General features: G+C 46.4%; 3 protein-coding genes across 13 annotated transcripts in view; 2 read left to right on the top strand and 1 right to left on the bottom strand.

Moving 5' to 3' along the window:
• GPBP1L1 (GC-rich promoter binding protein 1 like 1) overlaps nt 1-5,842 on the top strand; it is a 35,755-nt gene extending 29,913 nt beyond the window's left edge. For all 3 annotated transcript variants that reach the window (XM_026104118.2, XM_064516144.1, XM_064516145.1), the window contains exons 9-12: nt 2,317-2,475; nt 3,565-3,689; nt 4,567-4,669; nt 4,924-5,842. In XM_026104118.2, coding sequence (XP_025959903.1) covers nt 2,317-2,475; nt 3,565-3,689; nt 4,567-4,669; nt 4,924-5,070 — 534 coding nt within the window. In that variant the 3' untranslated portion in view covers nt 5,071-5,842. The remainder of the gene's footprint in view (nt 1-2,316; nt 2,476-3,564; nt 3,690-4,566; nt 4,670-4,923) is intronic.
• A 2,998-nt stretch (nt 5,843-8,840) lies between these two features.
• On the top strand, nt 8,841-11,323 carry CCDC17 (coiled-coil domain containing 17). 5 transcript variants are annotated; one of them, XM_064516424.1, is made up of 8 exons: nt 8,841-9,562; nt 9,643-9,775; nt 9,865-9,995; nt 10,078-10,172; nt 10,274-10,425; nt 10,504-10,605; nt 10,712-10,860; nt 11,204-11,323. In XM_064516424.1, the coding sequence occupies exons 1-8, from the start codon at nt 9,193-9,195 to the stop codon at nt 11,212-11,214; spliced, it is 1,143 nt and encodes a 380-aa protein (XP_064372494.1). In that variant the 5' UTR covers nt 8,841-9,192; the 3' UTR covers nt 11,215-11,323. The 5 variants fall into 5 exon arrangements, with proteins under 5 accessions (XP_064372494.1, XP_064372493.1, XP_064372492.1 ...); XM_064516423.1 differs by having other exon boundaries at nt 11,194-11,323; XM_064516422.1 differs by having other exon boundaries at nt 10,078-10,200; nt 11,194-11,323.
• Nucleotides 11,324-12,432: 1,109 nt separating this feature from the next.
• Nucleotides 12,433-25,052, bottom strand: NASP (nuclear autoantigenic sperm protein). 5 transcript variants are annotated; one of them, XM_026104135.2, is made up of 15 exons: nt 24,889-25,051; nt 23,640-23,690; nt 22,899-23,009; nt 22,250-22,330; nt 21,577-21,674; nt 19,951-20,847; nt 18,000-18,079; nt 16,905-16,990; nt 16,682-16,755; nt 15,387-15,575; nt 14,922-15,088; nt 14,408-14,461; nt 14,247-14,318; nt 13,095-13,226; nt 12,433-12,614 (listed from the first exon to the last, which is right to left on the bottom strand). In XM_026104135.2, exons 1-15 carry the CDS (start codon nt 24,948-24,950, stop codon nt 12,561-12,563), a joined length of 2,208 nt encoding a protein of 735 aa, XP_025959920.2. In that variant the 5' UTR covers nt 24,951-25,051; the 3' UTR covers nt 12,433-12,560. The 5 variants fall into 5 exon arrangements, with proteins under 5 accessions (XP_025959920.2, XP_025959924.2, XP_025959945.2 ...); XM_026104139.2 differs by having other exon boundaries at nt 16,905-16,981; XM_026104160.2 differs by lacking the exon at nt 24,889-25,051 and adding an exon at nt 24,058-24,343.
• Between the last annotated feature and the right edge of the window lie 166 nt (nt 25,053-25,218).

Raw genomic sequence — 25,218 nt, 5'->3', positions numbered from 1 at the left:
CTAAACAAAAAGATCTTAAAAATCTTACCCAGCTAAGACTGAACACTTGTAATACATTTTTCTTTGAATCTGTTGGAGGCATGCAGTATGAACAGGACCACGGCCAGCAAATACTACTTTAGTCATAGCTCTCATGGCCTACTACACGTAATCTCTGCCTTTTCATTTCTGAAATGGGGTAATGCCTCTCATGCAGAATTGTTGAAAATAGCACCATTATTCGTAAGAGACCAGTGCCTTGAAAACTAGGAAGATACCAACTAGTACTGTCACTGGGTCCCTACAAGCTAATCTAAGATAATCATTAGCTGTACAGCCTGAATTCTTAAAAACATACAGGATGGCATTTCTGTAAGAGTAGCCACCCCTTCTATAGACTGAGATCTGAGCAAATCTGAGATTATACACAGCTTTCTTGTAAGAAATCTGAGAAATTCTTTGTTTCACGCAAAGGGCTAAACCTCCCTTTAGAAGAAATGCCAAAAATGACTCTTTGTCATTTACATAACATTCTCTTAGTATTTTAAATCCTTCTGCAGAAGGTTCTGAGTAACATCAAAACTGAGATGAAATTCAATCCCTTTTCAAGAATCTGTTGTTATTAAGCATTGGCTGTAATGTTTTCCACTGTTTCCTTGATGTGTAGAAATTAAGTCTTGGTACATCAGCAGTTCTATGCAGTGCCATTAAAATGGCTACTTGTAGCAAAGAGCTCAAGTGCAATATTAGAATATTCCAAACTACTGGAAGACTTTAATTTTTAGTCTGTGTTCATTGTTACCTTCTGTCACTTGCAGTCAAATTAATTACCGTGTTGAGAGCTCTAATTAAAGTACTACGCCCGCTTTTTATCCTAACGTTCACAGCCATTTGTTAGGTCTCTTAAAATTGTCCAATACAATTGCCATCTCTTAGTGTTGAATTGGGCAAAATCTGAAAAGGCTACCTGACAAATGTCACCTTAAGGCATTACTTACAGTACACGCTTCTTCAGCACAGGCATATCACACATCAGTGTCTCATGTTCAGCAGACACTAGAAATAAAGGCAGCAGTTGCTTGCCTTGTTCTTGTTTTACTAAATATTCTAGTTCGCTTGATCTTTGCACAGAGACCTGTGTAAAGTAAAGTAGATTTATTTTACGAGCCTGAGCTTGCAAGTTTCTCAGTCTAGTTGAAGACAGGAAAAACACTACAGACTTCAGGAAACTTTTATACTCTTTTGAGGAAAAGAGAAAAATCAAAGCACTTAAGGAAAAATAATGCTTTGCATGTGACCTTCTAGTTTATTATTTTGAACTGAGAGTCAGTTGTTCATATTAATGAGTAAATTCTGCATCTTCTCAGAGTACCCAGAGATGAACTCCATATATGAGCAGGAGGTTGAGAGGTTGGCAACTTTCACACAGCACATCCTTAGTTTTCTCTTTTGCATGTCCAGTCAAAGTGATGAAACAGATTAAACTGAAAGCTCATCTTGGTTAGCAGTGTTTTAATAGTACTGTTGTGGCTGGGGCACTACTACTGTGCAAACTGCTGTGCCCTGTGCCTGGTTTACAGATTTAAGATAATTAAGAAAGTTAAACACCGTAAAAAACACTGTTGAAGACCATGGAAGGTTACTTTGGGTTTGTAAATTGAGCTGAGCAGACTTCCCACAGAGTCCAGGATTGTCCATGTCAGTTCTTTGCAGAGAACCCTCTGGGCTGTGAGTACAGGCGGGCAGGCATCATCAGCGTGCTTTCCAGGAGAGTGTACTAGGGCTGAGGCCACTTGTTTCGCATGCAGTTGTGGTTAAGGATGTGACCACTCCCTGGAAGGAGATTACCACCCCATAGCTTAGTTTCAGAGTAGAGTTGGCCAGGATGGCTTAAGCCACGAGTTTGAACTGAGCCTGGTCTCCTTGATGTGTGTGCGTGTGTGTTTTGTTTTGTTTTTAAACACTGCAGTAGGCTGAGAGTGCTGCATGAATTTCTCTGCACCAATGTTCTGTTGTAGTCTGACATTATTTGAGAGACAGTTACACTACCCAGTAACAAAATACATTTATTCACAGCCACATGAACAAACACTTAGAGGAAGAAGAAGTTAATGGATAGTGGTAGGTGGGAGAATAATGTGCTGGTAAGGAAAGAAGTGGATTTGTAACACTAATCAGTATTTTGACGGGAATTTGACATTAGATTTCTTGAGGGGTTGAGAGCCAACCAACAAACTCAGGCAGATGCTTAAAACGTATAAGTACAGACACTGATGAGGGGCCCATTTTAGCAGCAGTACAGTTCAAAAGTCTCTATATTCTACCTTTCTTGTCCAGAGTCCTTCCAGCACCACCCCTCCCATCGAGATCTGCTCTTCACGCTTGACAAAGCTGATGCGCCGCACCACCGATAAAAAGAGCGAGTTCCTGAAGGCACTGAAAGATGATAGGAATGGGGAGATCACAGAGAACAGAGAATGTGACAAGCTGGATGATGTAAGATCACTGTCTTCACTGTATATCTGGGCATTGTGCATTTAAGGAGTTGAGTACTGAAAAAACAGAGCACTGTATGCAATTCAGACTTTGGAGGAGGAAAGGACTGACTTCTGTTGCTCCAGCACACACGTGCCTGTACTGATAGTGAGCTGCTTACTGAAGTCCTGCCAGTAGTAGCTTTCTGCTGTGCTGCCACTGAGATAAAGAGCAGCAAATGGGAACACTTGGAAACTCAGCACTTTGTGTGTGCTGATAGGCATGTGTAAAAAATACTAGGTCTAAACAACAATTCATAATGTTGTTTTAATACACTTCTGTATGACAGCTGGCTTTTTTCATACAAGTGAGATCAGGGACAGTAGTTTTTAGTGGAACCCGGCTGAAAACAGACCTTGTTATGCATGGTAGGCCTGTAGCTGCTAATGGGCTTTGTGTCCAAAGCACACCAGCAGAGGGGGGGCTTTGTGTCCAAAGCACACCAGCAGTGCGATTAAGAGATCCACAACATAATGAAATGCCAAAGAATAAGTAATAAATGAGGTGGAAAGGAGGGTGACAGATGGTGAAAGTAATCTAGATTTTTTGCAAGGATTTTCTAAGGAGTGAAACAACACTATATATTTTAAAATCTTAATTTCCTTTCACACCTCCTTATCAAACTGCATCCACAGGAAGGTTGAATTCAGTGCTGGTGAAAGGTACAGACAGTGGCTCAAGCCTCAGGCTTGGACTAGACCCTTAAATGCATACATTTTGTGGTTTAATGTTTATATAATGGGCATCCTTTAAAGTATTTCATCCTCATGGTTTTCTCGTTCTGACTCTGAAGCCACTGATGATGGTTTTGTAATGCTAGCACTTTTTCCCTTGACATCAAACTGCAACCTGCCAAATGTCATTCATGTCTTGTCCTCCTGTCGTGGCCAGGTAGAAATTGCTTTCAAGCATCGTCAGTCTAGGCTCTATTGGGAGCACTAACTCAAGGTGAAAGGTTTTGCTTTACTTCAAGAGCAGAAGCTTGAACTTGGAACTGTTTTTCCAGCACTGTCTGTGCAAGCACACCTTGACGCTTTCATTTTTCTTTAGATGGAGAGCAACAGCACACCAGAACCAAAGGAAAACTGGGAAGAGAATTGCCATCAGAATGGCCTTTCTCTCCCTTTGCCAGAGGAGGGGGAAAACCTCTCTCATTCATTGGAAGCAGAACACAGGTGAGGAAATGGCAAAATAGGAGTATCTGGAACAAAGGAGGGTGACTTGTTGCACTGTGCAAGGAGAAGACAGCTATTTCAAAGAAAAAACTCTGCCTGGGAAACAGCACTAGCTTTGTGTGTACTGAGCTGGAGATGTGTGGGCTTCATTACTAGTACCGATCTGGGTGGAGGCTTGCTAAAAGTAAAACAAGGCACTGACAGCTGAGCCAAGACTTTGCCAAGGTCTGTAATTAAATTGCTTTACTACTTTAATGCTGCATCGCTGTGGTAACGCTGCCTAGATCTTTACCTGCCCACACTGGGAGGCAGCCAGAGTCTAGCATCACTCTGGTTAATCTACAAGAGGTTGTCCTAAATGTGAGGGTCTGGAGACTGTAGACCCCCACACACACTTCCTTTCTGTCTGGGTTTACGTTACTCCTGGGCTGCTTTAAATGCTGTAAAGTTGGCAGGGGGTAAGAAAATGTTTCCCTAGTATCTCGACTTGTATCTTGCTTGAGTAAGCAGTGTACGAGCATCTGATATAAGTGGGTGGTAAGCTTTAGAAGATCCTGAGCTGAGATACTGGTTTGATTTCTTATGTCCTCCTTCGATGTCCCTGGGTAGAATTTCAAATTTTTGCCTTGCTTTCCTCCTGCCAGAGTAGTTAGGTACAGGGCTCTGAGGATTAAATATTTGTAAAACACTGCGTATGAAAAATGTTGGATAAACACCAGGCATTAAGTAAAATGTTATGGTGATCTCTAACATAGAAGAAGATTCCCTGGTGAACTGGGAGCAGTTAATACAAAATCTCATGCTTTATGGGTAGACTGTTTTCTCCTTTGCCTCTGTTCTCTTGCTTTAATTCCTGTGCCCTTTTCTCTCAAATCAGGTTACTGAAAGAAATGGGATGGCAGGAGTATCCTGAAAATGATGAGAACTACCTTCCCCTCACGGAGGATGAGCTTAGAGAGTTCCAAATTAAATCAGAGCAGGTATGTTTATAGCTCCTGCCATGGTGACTGTTCCTCTCGCTCTCTCTTCTCATGCATAAGTCTTCTGCAGTGTAATTTTTAGGATGTTCCAGAGAACAAGGTATTGAACTGAAATTGTAGTGCAGTAGATGACTGCATTATCCACACCGAGAGGGTATATACAATTAAAAATATATGATCAGTGTCCACAGATGGTCAGTGACAATTATTCTCTCCACTTTTGCCAGTTTTAAAACTTACTTTCATTCCTACAGCGAAGAAGAAACGGATTTGGGAAGAACGGATTTCTTCAGGGCCGCAGCTCCAGCCTGTTGTTCCACTGGAGAAGCACTTTTAAGACAAAGATTGAGGACTCAGACACAGAAACTAGTAGCAGTGAAACTTCAGATGACGATGCCTGAAAGTGGGCACAAGAAAATTAAAATAAATAAAATCAACCCAATAAACTCAGTTCGTAGTTCAACATGTGTTTGGGGTTGTATAAACTAAACAGAGTTTATTCTGTCTCCAGTCTGTTCAGTTTTTTTCTTTTGTTGTTGATACTTCATGCACAAGGGAAATAATTGTATCCCAAAGAAGAGAGAAATTGGCTTCTTTAGCTTTTTCTTTTGGTTTTGCCCTAATGCTTAATAGAAGTTTGTGCAGCTAGCAAATTTTGAGAAAAATCCCTTCTGGGGCAGTGCACAAGTTCAGTCTTGTAAGCAGGATACAAGTGACTGACTGATCTTTGCAACAACAAGCTTCTAACAGTGCCGCCTGCATTACATAATGTTGTGCGGTAACAATGTGCTAAAACAATCATTGTCAATGACAAAATGGCTATTGAAGTTCTAATTGTGTTAAATTAATGCTAATAACATGAACTTTTTATTTTATTTTTTTTGGCGGCTCGGGGAGCTTCATCACTTAACCAGGCGTTTGTGGTTTTCTTTTTTTTGGGTACAGCTGTAAAATATTTGGATATAGGAATTGTTTGTGTTCTTCTTGCAGCCTTGATATTCAGGGTGGATTGTAAAATATAAATTTTTGTGAGATTTCAAAGATTAAGATTATTTTGATAACATTATTTACAGATTTAAAAAAGTGACTATCACATTGAGTCTGTATGAGGGGGAAAAACTACTGCATCAAAAATAACTAACTTGGAATAAATATTTTGCATCAGTTTGCCAATTCTAATTGTCTTTCTTATGTAAGAAAAGCTTTCCTTTAAAGGGACTTGCAACTTTGGGGTTTTAATAGCACTGAGGATAAATACTTTCTTCTCCCACGGTATTTTTCCACTTGGCAAACATTGCTGTAGTGCTCAGACTGCAAAAGCTAAACTCTTCCTTTAAAAAGGGAGAGGGGGAGCAATGGTGAGATGATAGCCCATGTTTGTTTAAAAAAAAATCAAATAATTCAAATTATCTTCTACTAAAGCAGTTCACTTTTTTTTTCCGCTTCATACAAATTAGACAGTGAAGCTTGACTGATTGGTGTCACTTCCTGTTCCTAGTGCAATGCTGCTGTTTATGTTCACAACATGGCAAGGGAATGTCTGAATCCAAAGCTGTTTTCATTGAAATCTTTTTAAAAAAACTCATGAAAACATTTCTATTAGATTAAAAAGGATTTTACAAACAACTTATTTGTGGCCTAAGCTGTTTCAATGTCTGTTTAAGCTCAGCTTGTACACAAACATTTTTGATTGGGAAGTATTGATATGGTTGTGCAAGTCAATGGGTGGAATTGCACATTTAATATGAAATTCAGGTCTGAATGATGAGAGACACCTGCTGACCTTAGTGGGGGCAGGATTTCATGCTAGGTTTTGCTTGTTTTTAATCTACTCTGCCTGATCAGGCAAAAAATGATAAATATAAAATAGAATTAACAGTGCTTAGCTGTGGATCTTTGCATTTGGACTCAAGGGAATGCTTTCAGCTACACCAGATGTTCCTGTTGCAATTGTGCTTTTAGTTTTATGCTGTCACTTGGACACTGTGACAAAAAATTAATATACTAAGAGGGCTAACAGGTATTTCTTTATCACTGCTAACCTGAGACTAGCTCCCAGCTGGCGGCTCTGTCTGAGAATGTTCTGTGAAATGCTTGGAGTCCCTAGGATGCTTCTCTGATCTTCTAGCTCCTTTTGAAGATTGTACCTCTTTGGTTCCCATCAAATTTGCCTTTTGTCTGCAAAAGTTGCATCAGGTCAGTTTATCCATTTTAAAACCCTCTCCCATTAAATGCATGTAAAAGGTACTGTGAAAATTCATACAGATGTATTTGCATTACTGTCAAGAAACAGGATAAGCATAAAGTCTTTCAGATCAAATCCCTATAGATAGCTACTTGTAGTGGGATAACTAAATGCTTAAAAAACATCATTGTACTGCTAAAATAGTCTTGTCTAGAATAAGGAATCTACCTGATGGGAGTGACCTGTGTATTGACATTGAGAGCTCCTTACATCTCATCTGTAGATGCTTTACTTGCTTCAACTTCTGCATCCCTAGCATCCAAACAGACTTGGTGTGGTTTAAACAGTGAAGAAACTGTAATGAGTTAGTTTGCCCCTGGAGAGCACCTAATTGGGCAAATTAGCTTAGTTCAAACAGCAGCTTCTTCCTAAGCTAATTGCTATAACAATCAGCAATGGGGGAGGGAGAGCTGTATCCCCCTGAGAGGAAATTGCAGGTGTCCCTTCACCTGGAGTAGTCATTTAAAACAAAATAACCTGAGAAAATAGTGGGGTAAGGTGTGAAAGAACTAATTCTAGGAACAACTGTAGCACCCCTGGACCAGGCACAGCACTGCAAAACAAGCTGAGGGCTGCTGCAAAGAGCTGTTTTGCCTCAGGGCTGAGGTTGCTTGGTTGTTTAAAGACTGCATCTTCTAATCAGGGAGGGGGAAAGCAGGGGCACTGTAAAGCAGGAGCCAGCATTACCTGTTAGTGTTAATAAATTGTAGAGGTGGAGGCTGAACACCTCCCTAGCCCAGGCTAACTATGGTGCTAAAAGCCGGGGGTGATGGGATGGGTGTAGTACACAGGAACAGTTGCAGTTGCAGAGGGCGAGGTGACTGGAAGTCTGAAACTGCTCTGCAGCTCAGCCAGAGGAGCTGCAGAATGGAGGTGAACTCAAACCGCTGTCTGGCCTGAGACAGGTCCAAAGGCCTGACAGGCCCTTGGGTCGGTTGTTGCATGGTTTCGGCACTGTGCAGGGAGGGGAGTGTTGGAAGACAACAGCCCTGAAGAGCTGCAGTGATTTGGGTGTCTAGCAGGGCTGCAAATGACATTGTATTTGTCCCTGGCTGGAAGGTACCTGTCTGTAGGTTGTCAAACTTCATGTTCAGCCTACTAGACAGAAGTGGAAGACATTCATTTTCTGTGTAGGAGCCTGGTGTTTTCCCTGTAAGTGTACACTGTAACATAGGGGGGCTGCCAGTTTCAATTCTTCATTCTGCTCACCAGCATAGAAGGAGATGTGGGAGTGTCAGGCATCATATGGAAGAGAGTTTTATCTCACTGAATCGCTGTTGCCAGCAGTTGAACACGCATGGTCAGGAAAATCCTCCTGACAATCATTTGGGGCGGTTTTGTTATTCATGTGCTGCTCCCCCTTCAGATCAGCTGTTGCAAGCTGATCCAGTAACTTGGAGGTAAAACAAGGTAGTTGCGCTCACCGTATTCAGGCTGAACACCAGCAGGGCAGCACGTCTGCCCTGGCCACCACGACAGTGAGCGGTGCTGTCGAACTGTTGCACACAGCAATTCAGTTATTGTAAAACAAACACGAGCCAGCGCTCTTCCACATGGCTCTCAGGGGCTGGCTGACTCTTGCAGCAGAGCGGCTCCGTGAAATGCGGTTCTCCAGCTTAGACCAAATTCGGGAGGAATTAAAATCCCCAAATATGTGAAAGGTTGCTGCACAGAAGGGAAGATCCAATGCTGGGGCAGCCAGAGGCCGGACAAGGCCAACAGCAAGCGCTTTGTAATAGCAAAACCCTGGGAAAGGGGCAGCTGTGTCATCGAAAGCACCAGCTGGGAAAAATCCTCCCACCACCCTCTGTGCAATGTGTTTGGATAGCCAAATTACTTTTTTTTTTTTTTTTTTTTTTTTCCCTTTTCATCACCAGTGGTAAAGAGTGGAAATCACCAGGGCTGCAGGGGCATTTTGGAGCAGCGCTGCGCCGCAGGAGGCATTCGGCGTATCCAGCAGGGAGCAACGCGGTGCAGCCGGGAAGGGCCCTGCGGGGAAGGAGGCTGGGGCGCTGAGATGGGACCAAAGATTATAAAACCCCGGTGGGTTTAAAAGCCCAAACCCGGGGGCCCTTCTGGCTGCGCTGCCCTGTGCAGCGCTACCTCCCGTCCCTCCCTCGGGCACTGGGGACCTGTGGCGGCCGCTGCCCGGCCCACAAGGCAAACAGGGCCCGGCACCTCCCTCCTTCCCCGCTTAGCAACGGTGCTCCACGCACCGCCGCAGCCCCGGGCCCGCCAGGCCGCCTCGCTCCCACTGCTGGGGCGCTGAGGGGGCCGGATGCCAGGCGTGAGGCTTTTCCCCTGCCCCGGCTGCCGCATGCGCTTCAGCTCCCGGCCGCTGCTGCTCAAGCACATGGAGAGGTTTTGCATCGGGACCCCGGCGGTGGGGGCGGCCCCGGGCAAGGCAGCGGCGCCGGGTGCCTCGGTAGCGGGAGCCAGGCCGGGCGTGGGGCGCGGGACCCTGCCCTGCGGGGAGCAGCCGGTGTCGCCCCCGGCGGGCCGCAGGCTGCCGCCCTCCTCCCGCCCGGCGCAGCCCCCCACGGCGGTGCCCGGCCCGGCGCCCCGGCTGCAGGAGCTGGCGGAGGCCCACGAGCGCCGCATGGCCGAAATCCGGGCCAGGAGCCGGCAGCTGGAGCGGCAGCGTGAGGGTAGGCACCAGCGAGGCCTGGGGAGGGGCAGGTGAGGCCCCCCCCCAGCTCAGCCCCACGGCGTATCACCCCGTCCGCAGAGCTGTGCCGGCGCCTCGGGGAGCTGGCGGGCCGGGAGGCTGTGACATGGGGCAGCAACGCTGCCAGGGCGCCAGGCAGCCTCCACCTCACCGCCCTCCTGCCAGCCGCCGGGCCGCTGGCCGCCGAGACCAGGTGAGCTGCGCGGTGGGGTGGCGGAGGCCCCGCGTGCCGCCCCCCCCCCCCCCCCCCCCCCCCAAGGCCTGACGCGGGTGCGGGCGCAGGGCGCTGCGGCTGGCCTATCTGCAGGGCGGCGGGCGCGAGCCGGCGGTGCTGGCCCAGCTCCTCGAGCTCCAGGTGGAGGCAGCGGCGCTGGAGCGGGCGGCTGCCCGGCGACACAGGGGCAGGAGGGCCGGTGAGTCCTGGGGGCGGGGGGGGGGGGGGAATCCCGGCACCATGGCCCCCCGCGGCTGAGCCCTCACCATTGGGGCTGGCAGAGCCGCCGGCGGCTGGCGCGGGGGCCCTGTGTGCGGAGCTGCTGGCCGTGGAGCTGGAGAACCGGCGGCTGGAGGACGAGCTGCTGAGGCTGAAGGTCAGGAAGGAGAGGAGAGCCGACGCCGGTAGGTGCCCGGCCACGGAGGGACGCCATGGGGCACCGGGGTCCCCCCTGATGACAGGGTCGCCATCCCCCAGGCTCGGTGGTGGCCCAGCAGCAGGCGGCGGAGCTGGCTCGGCTGCAGGCCGAGGTGGGGATGCTGCGGCACCATGCAGGGCGGCCGGGGCCCCCCCGGCTCCCGCCCCCCGTGGCGCCCCCCATCCCGCTGCTCCTGCCACCAGTGGCCACGGTAAGAGCGCGGGGCCCCCGGGGACGCACCAGGCTGGGCACCACCGAGCCGCCCGTGCGACCAGTGGCGCCTCTCCAGGCAGAGCCTCGCCTGCACGCAGCAACTGGCAGAGATGCAGACGCACACGCTGTGCTGGAGGCTGACGCCAGCACCGCGGCCATGTACCGGTTCCTGCCGGCGGTGAGCCCCCACGTCACCCCCTGCATCTACCATGTCCCCGGGCAGGATGGGGCCAGGTCCCCCCTCCCCCTTTCCATTTCATGCTGTTTTTTCCCCCCATTCCCAGGCACCCCATCAGCCAGCCCTGGGCGCAGGCAGCGCCACAGCCCCCGGCTGCCCACCGGCCCCTGCCAGCTTCCCCCTCGCCCCCTACGTGGCCCTTGAGGACCCCCCTCCGGCTCCGGAGCTGCTGGACCAGCCTCGACCTTCCCGAAGGTGAGCTAGGGCTGCACCACGCCCCCATGTCAGCTCCCCAGGCCCCTCCGATGCACGCAGAGGCTGTCCTGCAGCCGGAGCAGCTCTGGCAATTTCGGCAGCAGGGAGGGGAGGTGGCCGGGAGGGGCAGAGCCCAAAGCCCCTGGCTCAGCCTCAGCCTGCTCCTCACCCCGGGAAGGCAGCCCCACACCATGGGCAGGGGAGCGATTCCATCCTGTTCACGAGGCAGTCCAGGGAGTGGTAGGGGGCACAGTCAGGCACAAGCGCTTTTTTTTTTTTTTTCCTCTCTCCTTTCCCCATTGTTGGCTCCATTGGACATGACCCTGCCGCAAGCCCTTTCTAGGTGAAGTTTAACATGATGCATTCATGACTTGAGCCAGGGACCAGCAGAAAACAGGGCAAGTTTTCCTCTGCTGCATTGGATGCTGTACACTGGGTGTTTAATAAATGGCATCAGTCTGTTGCTGTTCACTTCTCAGCCTTTATTTTTATACATATTTTTTCCCAGACTAAGCCTGTCTGCTTGTGGGCCATCCTACCATTAAGCACCTGGCAGTACTGCCTCAGGCTGGTTTGGGGGCTTGAGCAGCAGTCTGGCCCCAACCCCCCCCAGTGCAGGTCCCCTGTCCCAGCCTCAGTCCCCACCAGCTCTGTGTGCCCACATGCAGGGATGGTTTAGGTTAAAGGGAAAAAGGCAGCCTGGGAGCTGAGCCAAAGGCCCAGCTCACCTCTCCTAGGGAAAAGGTGCCTAAGGCCACTGCTCCTCCTCCCAAACAAGACAGGTGAGCTCTTACCCGCCCTCCCCAGGATGCCACGCTGACCTCCCGGGCTCCTAGAGGGAAGACACAAGCAATGAGTAAATGTATGAAAGTGCAGAGCAGAGCTGGGCTGCGCTCTCACTCCCTTCAAGCCCCAGGGGCAGCATATAGGTGACAGCTGCAAAGCAAACCTAGGGCTGTATATGAAGAGCCTATCTGCTCTCACAATGCCAGCAGCACAGAGAGGCTTTGCAATCTCCCATAAGATCAACTCCACCACCACAGGCTTGCTTGTGATTGCAGGAAACTTTTGTCATTTCCCCCCATCCTCCCCTCACACCAAGAGTGCAGAAGGCTAAGGGACTTCAGGCATAACTGAATTCAGAGATAACTGATGCAACCTTCCCCTGGTCAGGAACTCAGTTAGAAGCTGGTCAAGTCCAGTGACTGCAGTTCAATCCAAGTTCATCTGTACCAAGAAGCTGAGTCAGGGATAGTAGTTATCCTCATGATTAAGCGTCAAAGTACTGAAAACTATTCCCTTTCCAACTTCTACTTCACTATCTTTTAGTAGATTTAGCTCTGATTCTAAGGATGGCTGAGTTAAGTAGATAGCTACTGATTTACAGAGCACACACCATGCCAAGTGCTAAGGCAATAATTACCAACTCCCCTTGTACACAAGAAAGGGATAGTGGCTGTTACCCTTCAAACATCTCTCTCTATATATATATATAGATATATATATATAGATAGATAGATAGATAGATATATAGCACCAAGTAGCTTTTACAAACCTGCACTAGGCAAAGGATCAAGATGAGCAATATTTGCTTACAATCTTTATTGAAGTCATACAAAAGTTGCCAAAAAGTGAAAAAATACACTATATACAAAACCATTTTCCTTGTAAGGAGAGGAGTGTCCCAGGTTAAAGAATTATCATACTGTGCTTTCAACTGGAGCCCCTGATTCCACTTGTGGCCTTTTCTCTGTCTAAAAAAAGAAAAATACTTATTTTTAAGAACAACACACCATACTACAGTGTCAATTCATGCACCAGTTCTAAATTATTGTAATTTCAAGACTTAACCAACTATGCATGCTTTGCTGGTCTTCAGAGCCCAAAAGCTAATCTTAAGTATCAATTTTAACAACTGTAGCCCAATTGAGAAGTATTAAAACCCAAGAGTATTCTTTTGTAAAAATGCTTTGGCATTGACCCAGACACCCAGCAGCCCAGTGCACGTTTCTGTCCCACCCCACAAGTCTCCACAGCCAGTTTGCTTTCCAGCTCATAAGTGTCAGACACCTTGGTACAACATGCACCCTACCACCTTGGGAATATTCCCCAACTTATCAGGGAAGCCTTACGAAGACCAGCAGGCAACACACCAATACATCTACCAGGCAAGAAACCACGCCTGAACAGAGAAGGAAATATGCATGTCACAGACTCCTGACTCAACTGCCCACCTCCTCTTCCATTTTTTCTGCAACCTCATTTCCACTGGGGGCAGCATCAGCACCACCACCATTGACAGCCGGTTCTGGTTTAGATTTCTTAGCTTCATTGTCTCCCTGTTGAGTCTCCTCCTCTGGTTTCCTCTGAGGACAAAATTGTTTAGTCTTCACTATGCACAAGTTTAAGCTTAAAAATGCGTAGAAAGATAGCATCTAGATGTCATTGTGCATTATCCATTCAACCTCTACTTAAAGTATCTATATTGAACCTGGCAAGTGTAAGGATTCAACCAGAGCTCTGAGACTTTGGTAAAAAGGTCTCAGTTACAAAGGATTTCCAGTAAGGTATTATTAGATACTAATACCTACAGTGCTGAATTATCCTTAGTTATAGTTTGGCAAGGAAGCATCCCATTGCTGAGCGAGATAACAGTTGAAGTAGATAGACTTAGGTATCTATGGCATCTACAATCACCTGTGTAAAGCAGATTGGGAGCTTCCAAGTTGCTCCAGGCAAACCTGAACTGAAAGAGGCTAATTTAACATAGGCAGACAGCCATACCATGCCACAATAGCATACAAAATAAAACCATAAGGATTCCACATAGGATAACTACAGTTATACTAATAAACAGTTCTGACAAAAGCCTACACCTTTAAAGGAACCTTGTGGTCAGTACGTTTTATCTCTGTAGGAGCCATTCAGCATTGCTGCACATTAGACTGGCTTTGCCATTTATAAAGTCCAATTCTCCATTTCCACTTGGAAGTGAGGGAACCCAACTCAGCCTGGTTGCTTGCCTTTCTGTTAAGGTTCATAGGCTGCCCTGCTCTTCTCACCAGTCCTCAGCAGAGCAGGGCGCTTGTTCAGAGAACACCTGCAGAAGCCACACAATTCAGCTCTGAAGTTAAACCAGTGTGGGTCAGGCAGAGTGCTGAACCATCAAGAACCAGTCTCCAAGAGGCTGGATGGTTCCCAGACTGATTGGCTCCCAGTGGAAAGGAGTTTCATGCACTATTTGTTTTTATTTTGTAGATTTTTCTCCAAGCATTGTAGTACTAGGTTAAGAAAAGAAGTTTTAAGCCAAGAATTCCAATTACACAAAGCAAGCCAGTAGTACTTCAAAATAAACTGTTTGTCCAGCTAGTCATTTCAGGACATACCTTTTTCCTGACTAGATGAGAGATGTCTGTAACACACTGAGATGCTCCATCAGCTGGTTTTCTTACTGGAATCTGTTACAAGACAGAAGTTGCAACTTAAGTAATAGCAAACAGTAATCCTTAAAGGAGACAAGAATTATTAGAGATTTATTTTAACTTACTGTGGAAGCAGAACCACTGTCTTCATTCTGTGCAAAGCCAGATGTAGTTCCAACCTTAAGAAAACAGTGAGCAAGCAAATATTGACCATTAATTCATGCAAGACCACACATGCTAGTTTAGAAAAGGAGAAACACCTCAACTCTTTAGTGTTTTAACATCGCATTCTGTTCCTATACTTATGAACAGAAAAGACAGGTGAAGTCCGATCTAGTTAGGCAATGTGCAGTCCATTTTCACATTGGACTGAACTATCATTTCTAGTATTGATACATTAATTGCTACAGAAGCCTTCCAAATTCTAGTTTAGTCTGGGACAATTAATTTTAGTGTATTTACCATCTGTTCTCTTTAGATATCAGAGGTCTCAGTTTCTTTCTCAGTCATAGCCTGTATCATCTGCAAGCAACCACCAGCTGCCTATCTGTATGATACAGTCTGATCTCCTCCAATTACTGGTTTACTTCAGGTCTTACTGGAAGATTTCATTAAAAGGATGCAGCAGGACATACTAACCAGAGTTGCTTTCAGTGCCAGCTCAGCTACTCTTGCACTCTTTTGAGACTCCTTTGAATCCTCTATCTTTTCTTTAATTTCAGGAAGCAGTCCCTTCAGTTCTTCAATCTCCTTCTCATCTTCAGGGGACCCACTTTCTGTTTTCTTTATTCGCTCCGTAAGCATTGCTAGGATGACACAGTTATGGCAAAAAAAAAAAAAAGAAAGAAAAAGAAAAAAACAGAAGCAAAACCCCACCAAGTAGCTGTCCAGTTATCTGTAACCACAGAGACCAGGGCCCACTAACAAAGACCGTTTAGACAGTTGTGACATTAGTATAGCCCGTTACCAGCTGCAGATCAGCTAAGTGTTACAAATATCTGCATGGCAAGGTGATAAATGTGCACCTTCATGGCAATTTAAACAAAGTCTGCTTAGACTTTAACAGCTACCCCACTTGCTAGACAGTTTTATATATCCACTTACCCATTCTCTTGTCAATGACTTCCATGGATTTACCAAACTGTAGGACTGCCTCATCAAACTGGCTGTTGTAGTGGTATGCCAATGCCAACTGGTAGTGACTTTCAGCTAGCAGGCGGTCATGAGCCTCCAGGTACTTCTGCTGTAGGGCCAGGCAAGCCTGAAACTCTTCTATAGCCTGTGTATAGTTTTCTGTAGGAGAAAGCCATAAAGTCTTCAGACATATGCATTTATCTAAACAAGTAAGCTCTGTCTCCCTATTCACCTACTACATATATTACTGCAGGTTCTTTATAGTCCGAGAACAGAACTACTACTGAAGGCAATGGCTGAGTTCAGTAACAAGCTAGTTTCATATTATCGAGTGACAACACTTGCACTCCAAAACTGCCTCCCATTCAAAAAAGTTAAGAGTTCCCCTACTTATATCAGGGTGCTTCATCCATTTACTAACACAGTAAAGTAATCAGCTAAGTCAAAAGCAGCCATGTGAATTCTACTATTTTACTTTCTGCCATGAATTGCATTATTACTCATCAAAACTGCAGCTTGACTCTAGAGCTAAAAGTATAGTCACAGGCCACTTTCCAGCCAAGCTCTCATTGACAGTATTCCAGTCACACAAAACACAAGCCTCATCTGTAGCCCTAGACCAGAAGCCCATCAGATTATTTCAATGCTTGCCACAGAGGAAGATGACACCCTCCTTGGATTTAACAATATAAGAGGAGGGGAGGAAAAAAAACCAACCTTACACATTTCTAAATGAAGAGCAGATGGACACATTACAAGGCACAAACCTGAAGCTGGCTTCCCACTCCCTTCTTCTGATGCATAAGACATGAGGGTCCTTCCTGACTGTACTCCAACATTTTGAGAAGTCTAGTAGAGCCAGACATTTTTGATTTGCAGTCTTTATGTTTTGAAAGTATCTTGGTACCTGACACTTTCCATTAAGGTCAATGATTCAGTACTTCAATAAAGGGTCTTTCCTAGTTTCTGAAGGTAACCACACCTTCTCTGCAAAGCAGACCAGGTTGTTTTCAAACTGGTAACAACATGAGTTTAACCTCAAAGCTCTCTTCTGCTGTTTTGGAATAGCATATAAGTATCCAGTTTAAGGTATTGACTTGTTCATCTATTTATTCCAAAGCTTCACACATGGCTGCACTAGCCTAATTAGATGAAAAATATTTTTTTCATCTTAACCTTAAATTTCTGCTCATTTTAAATGATGGAATAGAGTGGCAGAAAGCTAAACTCAGCACTTTGTACATGAGAATTAATATTGTTTTTACCAGATTCGATGCTAACTTCTCCTAGCTTTAGATGAGCCTGAGCCGCATGGAGCTGAGCTTCTTTTGTTTCTTGTCTAAATCAAGAAAAAGTTATGTCATTTTCAAATCCTAATCAGAATATAACATTTACTAGTTACTTATGCCACCTCCCAAACTGTTTCCTTTGAGTTTCTTTAACAGACATACAAATCAAGATTTTTTTTTTTTTTTTTTTTTTTTTTACCTTTTGTAGATTACTTTTGCTAACTCCAGCATGTCCCAGGCTAGCTCAAGATTTCCAACTTCATCTTCCTCACTTTCCTGTAAAGACTAGAAATGCATTAAAATTAAGTAGCTTGGTTACATATCACATCACTAAAGTAACAGCAGCACTAAGTTTCTAAGCAGTATCCTCAAGCAGTAAGTTACATCTAGATGTAAACAGTTTAGTAGTGTTAGAAGGACAAAAAATAAAACTACACAAGAGGTTATTGCATCAACTGGAACTTTGCTTGTAGTGAAGGTTTTAAAGTTGAATATAAGCATATATAGCTAGTTGATATGCCCTTAATTTTTAGAAATAACAAGGCACCAAAGACCAGTATTATCCTGAGAATAAGACTGGGTTTTAAACCGGTATTAAGACGAGCCAAAAACTGAATGAAGGAGTTTGTGTTCCATGTCTTTAAATAAGCTGTTTGAAGTCCATTAGAATAGCCTGAGGCAGAGAGAGACAAATCCTCAGGTTTAAGCAGCACTATGCTTTCCACTTAATTCCCATCCTAATCAAGGCTTATTGGACTGGGTGCCTTCAAAATGCAGTCAGATACAGCAAAGCAAATAGAGAAGGATCTGCAACAAATAAGCAACTTTATGACAAGCTAAAGCAGCCTTGCTTGCTAAAGTTTGCCTGCCCCCTGCATTTGCCAGGCTGTATTACTGATCCATAGACTGCAAGTACTTGTTTCAGTGTTGCTAGATAAGCCACAAGTTTGCAGACAAAGATGAGCAAGGTCCTATGAGGCAAACTGTGCCTAGTACTGTCCCTTCCTTAGGCAATACTAGTTTCCAAAGGAAAGTCACTTCCGCCGCGCGCCCCCCCCCCCCCCCCCAATACAGCACTATAAAAATATTCCAATCCTAGTATTCTCAGGATGAAGTCTCCTGACTAGTGTAACAGATTTCCAGTCAGAAGAGTGCAATTTCTCCAATATTCCCACTTCCCCCATCACAAGCCAGGAAACACTTTCACCTTTATTCTATTATGAACTTAAGGTCATTACCATGACTTTTAGACAGATACTGCACTCTGCCAGGAGTGGTTGATCAGCAATCTCACCTTGTCTTCTACTGTTAATTCATTCTCCTTATCTTCAGCTTTGTCATTTTCTTTATCTTCCTCTTCTGATTCTTCTGTTTCTACAAGGAAAGAAGATGAATGAGAATGCTTGTTACCAATACACTTGCTTTACATGGAGCCAGGCAGAACATATTACATCCAGCCCTTATCCTTCAGTGAAAGGTTAAAAGTGAGGCAAGAAGAGCACAGATAACATTAAATCCTCTTAACAGCCAGCAGCAGCCGTCTTGCTGAAAATGTTAGGTACTGCAGACAGAGGTAGTTCCAGGTTGCCCTAATGGTTGTTTAAATTCAAAGTTCATACTGTCTAGAATGCTAACTTACCTAGAATTGAATTCTCACAAATGCACTGTGAACTCCCACTGAAGCCATGGGATCCTGAGCAGAACTAGAGGTACTATCAGTTGCTGGACCTTCATGCTACAGATAACAAGTGTTTTCAGCAAGATAGCTGCCAGGCTGTGTACAAATAAAAACTGTTTCTGAACTCATTAGTGCTTCTCATTTCAGATGTTTAAGTCACAATGTTATTAATAAATTTGCCATTGTGTAGGACTGATTTAACTTATGATACTGTGCCTCTCAGCATTGCATGAACTACTCTACCAGCAGGAAGTACTTTGGGAGAACAGGCAGTGAAGGAATCTGGCTAAAAAGTACTTGCTGACTTGTGTGCCAAACTGGATACACAATGACAAAGAATCCCTGTATCGTGACCATGGACCAATTCCAGAGTAATAGGAACTTGATTCTTGGGAAGATCAGAGAACCTGTGAACTTAGTCTGACTCCCAAAAGCACGCACCATTGATAAGGCCAAACCTGTAACTATGAGGACAGCTTGACCAAAGGTAAAACAGAGGAGATGTTAGGAAGTTAAAGTCCATTCTAAGTATTGAGAATTTGGCCTGACAAGGCACCAGACCCAGATACTCAAAAAAGTGTCCTCACACTAACAAGAGTTCAAACAGAAGGGAAAAGTATGCTTGCATAAGTAGCCTTTCACAGGATTAATAGTGAATAGCTACTCTCCTAGTTTATATCAGGAAGCTATTTCACCACTCTGAAGGTGTTTGTGTTCAGCAGTACAAACCATTTTAGAGTCCAGAACTATGAAGTCTGCCACACCTAAGTAAGGCTTTTCCCATGCAGCTGAGCTACTGACAAGCATAAAGCATCAAGTATCAGCTTATCAAGTAACTTGTGTAAGAGGAAGCTATGGCCTCTTAAGGCCATGCAATACTTTAGAGAAGTGTACAAGTTTTGCTAGACTACTTTAACATAGTCCTGAAAACAGCTATAATGAAGCAGGGAAGCAGAATGGCAGAAAGAGATAGCTAGCTGGAGGACTGTACTAGATAGAAGCAATAAGCGTTCAGATTCCAGGCACATTAGGTATAGATTTGCCAACCAAATTCTCATTTTTAATTACCACCCAAAAGACTCATCCAGAGAATTCCTTTGTTTTGTAAAACCAAATTTACTATTTTATCATGTATTCAGCTGTTTTTGTTTTTCTACTCCACTGTTTTAAATAATGAGATTATAACCAGAGGCAAGTTGTGCTTCAAGTTATTTGAAGGTTAGTGCAATAAACCCAGATGCATGCAAGTGAACATCCATTCAGTATTCTCCACCAGCCTAGCTGTTACTTACACATTTCACAATGCTGTAAGCTTGCTTTAAAAGTAAGGTTTGCTTTGCAGTTAGTTAAGCATTAGTCTAGAGAAACTGAGACTATTCACTGTTCCTTGACACTTAACTGAAACCAGTTACTTGAAAGTAAAAATCCTTCAAGAGCCCCTTTACTGTGCCTTTTCCTCATTCTAAGGCAAACAGAAAATTCTGAATGGAACACTTTTCACCCACTGTTAGCGAGTCAAATCCATCAAGTCATCCACCCAAAAGTACTTTTCTCCTCTCACTGTTACCTTCTCCCTCTTCCATCAGGTCATCTTTTTCTTCTTTTTCTACCTTAGCACCATCACCCGCTTCCATCAGCGCATCTTTCTTTTCCTCTTTTTCTACCTTAGCAGCTACTTCAGCCTTTTCTTCCACATCATTAGATGGCTCTTTGCCCTCTGTGGGCACTGGCTCCTTTGAAGACTCTGCCTCTTTAGAGGCATCTGGTTTGTCTTCTGTGGCTGTTTCTACCCTCTCTTCTTTCTCCTCTACCTTCTGCTCAGCTGCCTGCCCTTCTGCAGCTTCTTTCTGCTCCACAGGGACTGCAGTCTGTGCCTCTGCTGTCACTTCTTGTGCTATTGCCTCCTCTTCCACAGCTGCCTCTGCCTGCCCTTCTACAGCCTCTCCCTTTTTCACAGCTGTCTCTATCTCTTTTTCTGTTGCTCCTGCTGTTTGCTCTCCTGCCACTCCTTTTTCTTCTACAGCTGCATCTGTTTCTGCAACTTCAGCCTCTTCCACAGCTGCCTTTGCCTCCTTGTCTGACACATCTGTCATTTTTTCCTTCTCCTCAGTTGCTTCCTTTGCCACCTCTTCAGATGCTGTCTTTTGCTCTTTCTCCAGTATCATCTCTTCCACAGCTGCCTCCCCTTTTGTAGGCTCCTTTTCCACAGCTATCTGCTGCTCCTGTTCTTCTGAAATTACTTCTTTTTCCACAGACACCTCTGTCTTCTCTCCAGCCTCTTCAAGCTTTACTTCCATCTCAGTAGTTACTTCTTCTCCTGTTTTTTCTTCTCTCACCTCTTCCATTTCAACATCTCCTTTGTTTTCCTTCTCAGTTAGTACTGGAGACTCTTCTGTAGATTTTTTGGACTCTTTTTCCCACATGGCGTTATATACCTGCTCTCTCAACTCCTCCCTTGCTTCTTCTACATGATTGAGGAAGCAGAAACACGTCTTCAAGTTTAGTGATAAAAGCATTAAGGGGCACTAAAAATACCACCCTCAGACCCTCTAGTGTTGGTTTGTCATCAAGTTAGACAGCTTTCCTAAAAAGTCCATTTTTGAAATACAGAGCATTAGGATGCAACCAACAGTGCAACCTGAACTAAGCAAGTCTCTTCCCCTCCCCCAGACTGAATTACAGCAAGCAGCTGCTCAAGCAGTGTGCATTTTTGTGCGCTAGCGTTTTTTAGTTGCAGCTAAGCAAGAGGTGCCAAGTTTTTCTTAATAGTCTGGACAAGCAGGAATTCCTGTATTACCTCCAGCTGCAGGTAGTATAGAATAGTTACTGGTTTAGGACGTTTTTCCTCCAAAACGGAGGCTCTGACCTGTCCTACCGCATACGCTGTACTGCTACAAGTTTACAAAGCAGTTCAAGCTGATTGTGAAGCTTAAGAAAGGAAGTTTGAATGCAGTGTCTCAGGACACAGGCATCCGGTAACCCTTCACACATGCTTTAAATGATCAATTCCTCACAGAAGTTTCAGAGGTTTTGTTCAATCTTTACACAAATTTAGAGGAACAAAGTCCATTAAGGCTAAGAGTTTCAGTACAATGATTCAGACTATCTAGGAAAGCAATGAACTGGACTTGGATCATTTAGACAAGAAAATGCAGCTTGGTATCTCCATGACATGGCAGACAGCTTTACATACCATCAACAGTTGGTAACACAGAGACATCTTCAGCTTTTTCTCCTTCCTCTTCAACCTGCACCCCTTCCAAGGCATTTCCCAATACACCATTTTCCATTCTATAGGGAATAAAAGTTTGTTATCCCTTGGCTCTTGTATTCTCACTGTTTTAGCTGCAGAAACATGTGATGCAATGGCCCATCCAACCCATCATTCTAGCATAATCCTTCCTACACCAGCACAAAATCCTACTACCCCAGCCAGACTCTTGATCTCGAAGCCTGACAGTTACTCTTTACCCAACAGTGCTTGGATGCCCAGATGGTTGTGCTCTGAAGATATCTGGGTATTTGTTAACCTTGTAGGTAACGCTTCCCTCTAAAGAAGCATGGATATTTGCCAAACATTTCCTTAAAAAAAAAAGTGTTTCTGCTACAAAGCTTATGTTTAAGTAACATCAAACAAGCCCCAGTAGATTGCTCCTACTTTTGAGTTCTGGTTTTCTGCCAGAAGCCATCCTGTTGTTCCTGATATCACTTCTCACTCTCAGTAACCAAACTCAACAGCCTCTTAAACCAGCCACTCTTTCTCTCTAGGAAGCAGGCACACCAGTCACTTTCAGCTATAGATCACCCAAACAAGGCATACAATACATCTACGGATAGTCACTATAAATGAGGAACTGTTAGCATACCTGGCCAACTCCAGAAGAGATTTTCCATAGTAAAAAAAAGCTTCTGCACACTCATCCGCTGTCTCACCATATTTTTTACCCCTATGAAGGTAATGAAGCATTATTTTGAGTCTGTGTCTTTTTTAGATTTTGATATTGAATTTGAAAGCTATTAAAAACTCCTGGACAGGAAGAATCAGTTCCTTAGCTTATCTCCCACTTTCAAGCAAATAGTGAATGTCCTTCTCACTAATCTAGAGCTGGTTCTCATAAACATCCAACAAAACAAATTAATCCAGAAATCCCAAGAAGTATCACCCTCAGAGCCTGACCAATACCAGCAGAGAATGGGCAAGTAACACAATCCCATTATTTTCAGATTAACAGACTACATCAGAACCATACACTGCAAAATAAAGCATCAAATTCTCTTCTGTCTCAAGAACACTGAGAATTATCATTATTACAAAGCTGTCTGAACTGCACACAAATTACAGTGTTTTCAAACCTGGAGTTTATTTATCCTGCTTTTAAGTAGCTTATACCCTCTTCAGTTGTATTATAAAAGCAGCAGCCTATCCAGGGTAGGAAACTAGATCTTGTTTAACCACATCAGTACAGTCAAGCCAAAATCCAGCTATGAGAACACACAAAGCATTTTACTACTTACAATAAACTAGCAGCTTCCTGGAATGCATTGACAGCAGCTGGAATATTTCCCATTACCAAGTGTTTCTGTCCTAAACCCAATAGTTTCTTGGACTCTCCATCCACATCCATACTGGAAAAACAGAACACAGCACTCCATTAGTTTCCACATAGTCAGAAAAGGGAGATGTCAGAGAAATTTGCATGCAGTCTCCAAAGCCTAGTCAGCTTTATGTATGAGAGTGAGTCACACGCGTCCCACTTGCTGGCACTACCAGGGGTTTTGTCTGGACTAGCTTTCAGTTTTGATGCCCAAGCAGACAGGTTAATCCTAACCAGCTGCTGCAAGGAGCAGGTAACAGGATCGGATGTGACACGGAAGGCCTAATGCAACGTGCTTTAGGAGTCTCACAGCAGTACAGCACCACACGCTGCACAGTTTCTTCACACTCTGGTACTCACTAAACAAAATGACTTAAGCCAAGTTATGATTTCTCACAGCACTGCCTGACACACCTGAGGAAAATGACAGATTTAAACACTAGTTTTGGGGCTTTCAGTTTCATTTTTATGTATTTAATAATCCTGGAAAGGGTTTTGTTGCATTACACTTGTGAGAGGCTACCGGTGAAGCCGTTTGCAGCATCCAGGACAGCCGGCAGCAGCGAAGCCCTCAGCCTACCCGCACCCGTGCGGGACAACCTCCTCCAAATGAGACCCAAAGCGAAGCCGGCACTCAGCGCGCTTTGCACTCCCGCCTTACCTGTCCGTTTTGTCTGTGGACGTGGAAGGAGCAGCCAGTTCCTCTTCCATCCTGCAACACAAAGGTTCAACACGCGGTCAGGCCGGACACCCGCGACGCATGAAACCAGGACCGAAACCAGGCTCGGTCTGTGTTTCCCTGCCTAGAGGTTCACTTGTTTGCTCACGCTGCTAGCTGCGTCATTATTACGGTTCAGCCTTTTGGAGAAAGATGCCAATAGCAGGGCTTCCACCGTTGCTTCCTTAACTTTGTTTTTTAAACCAGAGGCTGAATCACCAGGGAGAGCACAACTTTTCATGCCCCTTTCATAAAAAAATTAAGCCCGGCCAGAAGGCCTGTGCTCTCTGAGGACCAAGACCACCTGCCAGCCTCAGCCACGCGTTCACAAGCGCATCATGACTTAGAAGAAGCCACGCACGAGCCCTACAGACAGCCCGGGACCAAACTGCAAAGGAGGAAAGCAGGCGGTTCACGTCCCGCGTGGATCTCCCGCGGGGACCCGCGGAAAGCCACCACGGGCCGCGGAGCCGCCTCACGGCCTCGAGGCAGCGGCACAAGGGGCGACCGGCAGGTTCCCCCACGCGCGGGGCCGAGGGGCAGCGACGTCGGGCCCGGCCGCCGGCGGCGCTGACACGGCCGGGCTCGCCCCCTCCCCGGACCGAGCCGGGCCGCGCGAGGCGGGACAAAGGCCGCGCGCGCAGGCGGCCCCCGCCCCCTCCCTCGCGCAGACAATGGGCGCTTTCCCGCCTTTCCCCGCCGGCCCCGCCCCCCGCCTTTGGCGCCAAACACCAGCGGCGGCTCCTCACAGGCTAGCGGCTGGCCGTCACGTGACGCGGCAGGCCTTCCCCCCCTCCCCCCAAATGCACACACCCCCTTCGCTTCCCGCCCCCCTCCCCCCGGGCAGGTTCCGCGGCTTCGGCTGCCCCCAACAAAGATGGCAGCAGCCCCGCAGGGGTCACGTGGTGCTCCGCGCGAGCCGAGCAGGCCCAGCTGGCGCTCGAGGAGCGGGACGGCACGTACCACCGCGTAAGGGGGGGGGGCCTAGGGGGGACAAGGAGGGGGGAGCGCGAACCCAATCAGAGCCCCCAGGCTGGCGCGCCCCCCCCCCCAACGAAGCGAACCCCCTACCGTCTCCTTCCACCCCCTCCCCCCCGTCCCCCGCGCGGCGCGAAAGCGGCCCTCCCCCCGCCGCCCCCTTCCTCTCCGAACACGCACACACCGTGACCGGACCCGGCCCGCCCGGCCCTACCTAGTTCGGGAGGCCGGTGCGGGCTCAACGCAGGGCGGAGCGGTGGCAGCCGGAGATTGCATAGAAGCTGCTGGAGACAGGGGCGGCGGCGGCAGAGTGCAGACCCCTACCCCTCCGGCTGACTATATACCCCCGAGGACACGCCCCGACCCGCCTGGCGGCGCGCGCACGCCGCCAGGGGACTACGGCTCCCAGCGTGCCTTGCGCCCACCCACCGCGGGCCGCTCCGGGCGCCGCCGCGCGAGGCACGCCGGGAAGCGTAGTCCCAGCAGGACGCGACCGCGGCGGGGCCGCGCGGCCAGGTGGGAAACGTAGTGCGGGATGCGGCGG

The sequence above is a fragment of the Dromaius novaehollandiae genome, chromosome 8 (assembly GCF_036370855.1).
Source record: "Dromaius novaehollandiae isolate bDroNov1 chromosome 8, bDroNov1.hap1, whole genome shotgun sequence".
NCBI classification, from domain to species: Eukaryota; Metazoa; Chordata; class Aves; order Casuariiformes; family Dromaiidae; genus Dromaius; species Dromaius novaehollandiae.
Note: the sequence above shows the minus strand (reverse complement) of the source record. Positions and strands in the feature narration are given on the sequence as shown.